The 7672-nt window shown below is 40.8% G+C and overlaps 1 protein-coding gene across 1 annotated transcript; it reads right to left on the reverse strand.

Moving 5' to 3' along the window:
- Positions 1–1149: 1149 nt before the first annotated feature.
- Positions 1150–4835, reverse strand: GTF2A2 (general transcription factor IIA subunit 2). The gene is made up of 4 exons (XM_026052497.1): positions 4734–4835; positions 4504–4608; positions 3372–3498; positions 1150–1986 (listed from the first exon to the last, which is right to left on the reverse strand). The coding sequence occupies exons 1-4, from the start codon at positions 4803–4805 to the stop codon at positions 1961–1963; spliced, it is 330 nt and encodes a 109-aa protein (XP_025908282.1). The 5' UTR covers positions 4806–4835; the 3' UTR covers positions 1150–1960.
- Between the last annotated feature and the right edge of the window lie 2837 nt (positions 4836–7672).

Consider the following 7672-nt stretch of genomic DNA (forward strand, 5'->3'; position numbering starts at 1 on the left):
GAGGTAGAAACAAAGTCTACATTTGTCAGGGCTGAAGTTTTCTATTTGCCACGTGATTACTAGGGAACAAAGTGTTTAACATAGAAGACTTAGTTCAATGTAGAAACAGAGAGAAAACCAAGGGAGGGATATACACATGCACCCTTTGAGATCATGACTTCAGTCTGTTCTTTCAGTTTTACAAAATAATTATTTGCCAAACTTATTTACAGAGAAACAGATTTAGCTTAAATGCAAGGAATAAAAATGATAAACAGTACTTTATCAGTCTAAATATTTCAAAACAGTGGAAGGYTTTCTGAACAGAAAAATCTCTTACCTACAGAAAAGATTACTTTTAAAAATTCTCTTTCCCCCACCCCCAGTGAAAGGACATTTGTCTGCCCCCGCATTTTGTAATGCCTACTCACACTTTCGATTGTGAATGCTAATTTTTACTGTTTTAAACATCTTCTAAATACCAGTTCCAGATTGCTTCTACAGCCTTGTGGGATAGGTTACCACCTCCAAAATAGCACAGATTAACCTGGTCCTACCTCAAAGAAAAACACAGAGAGGGCAGCTTTCAGTCAAATGACTGCTTCTTGTTTGTGCAAACATAAGAAAAAAAATAGGATAAAGTTTAACATTTTCACTTACCTTGAAAAGGCAGACAGGACATCAGATGGAATTTTACCAAGTTCAGAGGACATTAAAAGAACGGGAATGCAGGATTTCTCTAAAATACATGCCCTTTGATATCCAAAATTGGGATTTAGATATTCAGAATGTATCAGCCAGGAAAGATATCAAAGGAGGGGAAACTAAAGCTTTATTAATTTATTCAGCTACGAAACTGGACCCCTGACAAATATAGCAGGACATCAGGGCATGCATTATATTCCAGTTATGGCACAAATCAGAGAGTTAGGCTTATCTGAAAAGRCAGTTACCCCCTGGTTTTCTTTCGTACCATTTCCTGTTGCTAGTGGTCTCTCATTACTACCTGTTAACAAAAATAAATTAACTAATACTGCAAGGAGCCAGCATTCCCACAACCATAGGGGGACAGTCACTGCTGTCAAGTCAGACGTAAAAGCTCTCAGTATGTTACATTCCTATTCCAATCAATACGATTTTTTAGAAGATTCTTTATTAGAAGATGATCAGTGGAACATTTAAGTCTTGAAAGAACAAAGCTATTCAATGGTATACTGAAATATACAGTCCAACTCTTTCCTTTGATTCTGTTTGGCAAGTAGCCAGTCAAAAGCATTCCACAGAAATAAAAAGCCACTTAGAGAAAGTAAAAATAAGCTGTGTTGACTAACACTTGCTGAGAATATAGCACAACCTTAGGAGACTCAATTTCATTACTTCCATTTGATTAGCTGTGCAGTAACTTATTAAATAATCTGGTTACTGAGTCCTTAGAGGAAGATACCAAAGAGAAAAAGATGCACTAAAAATAACTATACTGGCAAGCACAAGCTCCTAAGCTAAGCTGATGTGCTCTAATGTCATTTTGGAACCAKCACTTGTAGTACTAGCAGGTGCAACCAGATTCCTATTATAAATTCAGAACTGAAAGCCCTTTACATTTGTAACACCGCTTTAAGGGGAGCTTATATAACTTCGGGAGAATATATTCGTTGATTGTTTTTAAACAAGTCTTTCTAACGATCACTTGCTCATTCACAAGTTTTTAAATAAAAGTTTATTAGAGAAATTATTTTGAACAAAAAAAGCAACAGTATCTGTTGTAATTTWAAAAAAGTAACATTGTTTTCTTCATGCCCTATAAGGTAAACTGAAGAAATGCTACAGGTATTTCTTCTGCTGTCATTCTGTGATGCCTTCTAGTATGGATTAACTCACAGAAAACCACAAGAATAAAGTATGAACGCAGTCCCTTGCCATGCTTCTCTCCACAAAGTGCTGCATATTAACAGAAAATATTGCAGACAAACCACACTTCTATTCATTCTGCCGCATTGGAACCAGTGTCTAGAAAAGAAAGAGAAAAAAGTATGAATAGTGCATATCCATACCATAGAGCTGTGTGTAAGTTAACAAAAACCAGTACTATTTTCAAATATTCTCCCTGAGCCCCTAACAGTTTTCTGGAACAGAACATGCTCTTAAACAGCCTAATTTTCTCCCCTGCTACCAACGCRAGGCATGAACTGCTTTGAGTTTGACTGCATTTAGAAACAAGCTAAAGAGCCAAAGCAAAACTTTAAGGTTGGGCACATRCATCATTTACTATTAAGGCATTAGAAACAGAAGMAGCTCTAACTTAAGATTGTACCCAAACACATGACTGCAGTTCACCCCATGCAAGTGCTAAGAAAAGTGTTTTTCCATGTGCAGTAGCACAAGCTCCTCTTTAGTCTGGGCTAAAAAAATGCATTTCTTATATGACACACACACACACACACACACGAGATAAACTATGATCTTCACAAAACAAAAGTCAATTACTTCCTTAAAAAGGTTAAAATGTTCATTGTAACTAAGCCATTCAGTTCTTTCCAAATATTAATAATTTTCATTTGTGATTTATTCAATCACAGATGAGAAGTAAAGTTTCCTGTACTATTTAAGTACACAAAAAATAATAGATCGAGACAATTTCTGTCAGTTTTTCAGAACTACAACTTTAAGCAACCCTGTAAGCATGCCAGGAACAGAAAGCCTGGAAGAACCTGTTTCAAGGTCTAAGGTTTATTTAACTAAAAGCTTTTCCAGTCTCACTTCTTCCCAAAGAATGCTAAACAAGTGGCACCTTTTCATACCTCATTAGTGATATTCTGACACAATTTTAAATAATTTCTAAGCCATGCTGCTAAAAAATAGTCAATTATCTTTTTCAGTAAGCATTTGAAAGGAACACTCCCAACAGTAATTCACTTGGGAAGATAAGAAATAGGAAGTCCAATAACAATGTACATAGAGAGGCCCTCTTAAGTAGCATATAAATAAATATGTGCATGTACTTTTTTATTTTTTTCATATACACGCGCATTTTAAAATAATTGCTTTCTTAAAGGAATCAAGGGTTCTTTGAATTTGATAAAGTGTGATACTCTTCTAACAGACAGGTTAATAGGAGAGAAATTACCACAGAGAAATTCAATTAGCATTACTTTAAAGTTTACAGTTACTTTAGTATTATGTCCAATAGTCTCCCACACATTCCATATTCGGTGCTTGCCATTTAGAGAAGCATTCAGCTTAACTCGTTTCATTTCACATTATAAAAGCATGCACAACCCTGCTTTTACCTAAAGAATAGAATCAAACCACCCAGCTTTGATCACAGATTTGGTCAGAACCATGCTCAAGTCCTGCCTCCCTGCCAGCTTATTTAAAGCATATTCCATACTTACTTTTTCCATCACATGCTACAATTTTCACTTTATCCACTTTCACAAGTTCAGTGACCTCCCTAAATTCAACATCATTCAGTACAAATGTCCACACRTTGTCGCAGAACCTGTATGTGTTCAGAGATCCCTTGAAAAGAGAAGAGACATTTTCTATGACATGCATCTCAGCACTATCAGGAAATAAGATGTTTATACTAAAGTTTACTGAACTATTTATCTTGTAGAAGTATAAATCAGGTTTGTCATAAAGACAACTGCAAATCTCAATATATAGATGCCAACTTGACAAAAAAGCAATTCTAAGGGAACTTCAGATAGCCTTCCAGTGGAAGAGGTTTAACTCCATGAAGAGATGTGATAGTCTACACAAGGGGGGGGGTCCTTCACATGTAACATAGAAATCTTTGTTTTTTTAAATGTGCATAAAGGTTCAATACAACTTATTTCAAATTCGGAACATTTCACAAGATATAGGGCGTAATCTAAGTTCATTATAACAATGAAAGCAAGATAAAAACACTATACAAGAAAAAACAGTAACATAACAAAAACACTTGACAAAACCAACCCATATAATTTAAAGGGCTTGCCCCGACACTCAATGCCTTAAAGACATTGACAAGTCCATTTCTTGGCCTTCATTTTTTAAGTTTTAAGTTGATATTCATAGGAATTAAGCTTGAAGAAAGATTTTAATTCTCCAGACACTCTGAACAAAGCTCTCTATACCACACTTGCTTTACACTTGAACGTTTAAGAACAGCTACAAAATGACTCAGTACTTCAGGGCCRATCTACAACCCTCCACGCTACAGTTATAGATGAACTCGTGGCTTCATCTCGTTTCTGCCGTGTAGAAGAGTGGCAAAATTCTGACCATGATGAAGGTGATGGAGGCCACAAGGCTACGTGTCAAATCATTTTATGCTTCTTCCTCCTTTCTCACGATTCTCCCCTTCCCCACCTGCGGTCTCTTTGTGACTTGCGCATATACCAAGACATTCCTTGGTGGAAACGGGGGGTCCCAACCCTCAACACCCGTTGGCACCAGCACGGCGGCCCCGCTCATGCTCCGGCCCGTGGCAGCGCTCGCTCCCCGCGCCCGCGGAGGCCCCTCGTACCCGGCCCTTACCCTGAAGTTAACTCTGTTCCTGACGCGCTGCGCCAGCGCCGCGTTTATGGCTTTATCGAACTGAAGCAGCACCTGAAGGGCCAGCTGAGGAGTGATTTGTTGCGACTGGAGATGGAAGAAGAGAACACGGGTTAGAGCAAGCGCTGCACGGCCGCGCTCGCCTCCTGCTTCCCGCGGGAGCGGCCGCTCGGGCTGGGCGCTGGGGGAGGGCCGGGAGCAGCCGCGCGCACCTGGATGAGCTCGTCCAGGCTCTCCTGCAGGCTGTTGCCCAGCGTGGTGTTGCGGTACAGCTGGTAGGCCATGGCCGGCGGCAGCGCCCGCGCTAGCGGCGAGAGGCGCCTGGAAGAGCCCGCGCGCCCGCAGCGCCGCGGCCCGCACCCCCGCTGCCGCCTCCCCGCTCCCACCGCGCGGAAGGGGCGGCGCCCGCGGCCCGGAAGCGGAACGAGGGGCTGCGCGGGGCCAGGCCGTGCCAGCCCCGCCCCTAACGGCCGTAACGGCCCGCGCGAGGGCGGGGAGGCGGCGGCGCGCGCTGCGGGGGGCGCCGAGCGCAGCCCGGAGCCTGAAGAAAAGCGTGAGGCCGGGCTCCTGCAGCCGTGTTTATTGCGGGGCTGAGCAGCTTCCAGGAACGGTCACCGCGCTCCGCCACGTTACACCGAGAGAGGAGAATGGAGAAGGCCGGGCGCRAGGGAGGGAGCGAGAGACACTTTTCAGAGGTAGGTGAAGCTCACACAGTTCCTAGAAAGGGGCCAGGGGCTCAGTGCTGGCCCTGGAGATGGTCAAGGCCAGGCCCAGGGCCCGTGTCCACAAGCTGGAATAAGGACCCTGCAGAGCAGCACTGGGAAGGTATCCGTCCTCCTTGAGCGCATCCTCCAAAAATTAACCTGGAATTCCGGGTCAGGAGCTTACCCAGCAGACTGCTGTCAGGCAGGGCCTGTCTTTTTGAGAGCACTGTGGTGATCCACCTCATGACATTTTCAATAGCAAAGGAAACCTGAAGGTGTTTCATCAGAGAAAGCTGGGCACAAAAACTGACACATGAGCTGAAACAGTTTAACAAAATTAAAGTGATTTTTGACCATCTCAGTTATACTCGAAGAAAATGAAAACACCAAACACTGGCTGCCCCTCCTACACTGCTGTGCAGGATACACTTGTTTTCCTATGATCTCAATATAAGGAGCAAGATTCACCAAAGGAAACACAGTTTAACTTAAAACTACCAAGTCAGAAAAACTGCAACATTTGTCTTTCAAAATATGTATACTTAAATATTCCTTCTATTTCAGAAGTACTACTCTGACTATAAGCAGGTGCTCTTAAAATTACAGCACACTTAGTCCAGGGGCTCCTAGAACCACCATCGTTAAAACAAATCCTGTAGGGAATGACCTGCATCCACCACAGGGGTRAGAAAGAATTTTCATCAAAAGCTTTACAAAACATCTGCAGTTATAAAAAGCATTAAAATAGTTTCCAAAGACAACAGCTTTTGATAACAGCTGCATTTAAGCAATCTTTCTACATAATAAATATTGAGTACATCCATCAGATAAGTGATAATTTGACACTGAAAGAAATCATGCCTTTCACCAAGAATCTTCTCTRCAATATACAATTCAGAAACACTCCATTCCTAGTGAAGTTTGGTACTTTTTTTCCCTAGTCACTACAGATTTTTCCATAGGTGACATGATCTCTAACATATGGCTAAGCAYTGACACCCTTTCCACCCAACTACACACTAACAGCACTTCATGAGAGATTCATTTACCACCAACACTTAATCTCACTTTGGAATCTGACACAAAATCAACTGTTGGAAGGTCTTAAACTGCCACCACAGCATTCACCAAATGTGTGATGCAGGAAGGTTGCTGAAACATGTTAGCTCTACCAGGCTACATACCCATTGTGTACTGTCTAGTATTCAAATAGAGCATTTTGGTACACAGTTCCTCACTCTACATACTCTTCTCACTTGTCCAGTGCATTTTGGTACACAGTTCCTCACTCTACGTACAATTCTCACTTGTCCAGTGCAAATAAGGAAAAATGTTTGGCATAGATGCCAAACTGCATGAGTTAGAAACACTATGTAGTATTCCAACTACTTCCAAGCTTTCTGTACACTAACATTCCCCATTTTAGAATTCTGATACTTCAGAGACTTCAATCTACTTCAGCACTGTCTCCCTACAGCATCCCTCTCCAATGCTTTCCAACATAACATGCCTTTGTCATACTAGAAGGGGGTCAAGAACCTTAAAGCAAATTAGTCTGGCTCCATCAGTTTTTAATGACACTTCGCTCCAAAATATCTTGGCCACTTCTGAACATTTCTGCTATGGTAGAACTCAATTTATAAAGCCTCACATCCACATAAGCAGGCCACTGGCTCAAACATCTCTMTTTCAGTTGCACATAATAAAAAACGCTCCTAACAATTTATCACCACCTTTTTCATATAAAATCATAAAACCTCTAAATCACAAGGTAAATCAGTGACTTATGAACTTAATTTTCTTGAGGGCTGAAACGATTTTTTTCCCCATGATTTCACTTTTAAGAGTAAGTGCCATTCAGAGGTGAATTTCCTACAATATTTTATCTTACTATAAAGTGATTCGGGTTTTAAAATATTTTAGTATGCTATTGCAACTTTTTCATGCATTTAAATAATATACTGAACTTCGTAGATTTAGAAATATAAATGACAGAGTTACTCATTTATGTTCAACATTACAAAAAGTAAAGAGGTCCCAAAGTTAACACCCATCTCACCATTAAAAGATGAGATGGAAAAGAGTGGAATCATCAATAGTAATTGTTCTCAAACTGTTTAAGGGACAAGGAAGGAGCCCTTGTGCTGTACATTCATTCACAGAAACACTAAAGAAAGAAGCATGTATACATCTTCAAAGAAATAGCACTTCTGCAACATGGAACTGTAGAACCACTCAGCCACGAAGAAAGGCAAAGCTACAACTCATCAAGAAAAAGGGCTTGGCTATTCTGTACTGCACAATATATATCAAAAGCAACAAGCCATTCACGGAACTGTAGTCTTTCACTAAAAATAAGCTTTTATGAGAAGTAAATTTTTTCAAGGGAGATTTTTGAAATTAGATGATCAATACTACTTAATGTCTCAGAAACCTCATGTAACCAG

The sequence above is a fragment of the Nothoprocta perdicaria genome, unplaced genomic scaffold, assembly GCF_003342845.1.
Source record: "Nothoprocta perdicaria isolate Ctin4 unplaced genomic scaffold, notPer1 scaffold_113, whole genome shotgun sequence".
Taxonomy (NCBI): Eukaryota; Metazoa; Chordata; class Aves; order Tinamiformes; family Tinamidae; genus Nothoprocta; species Nothoprocta perdicaria.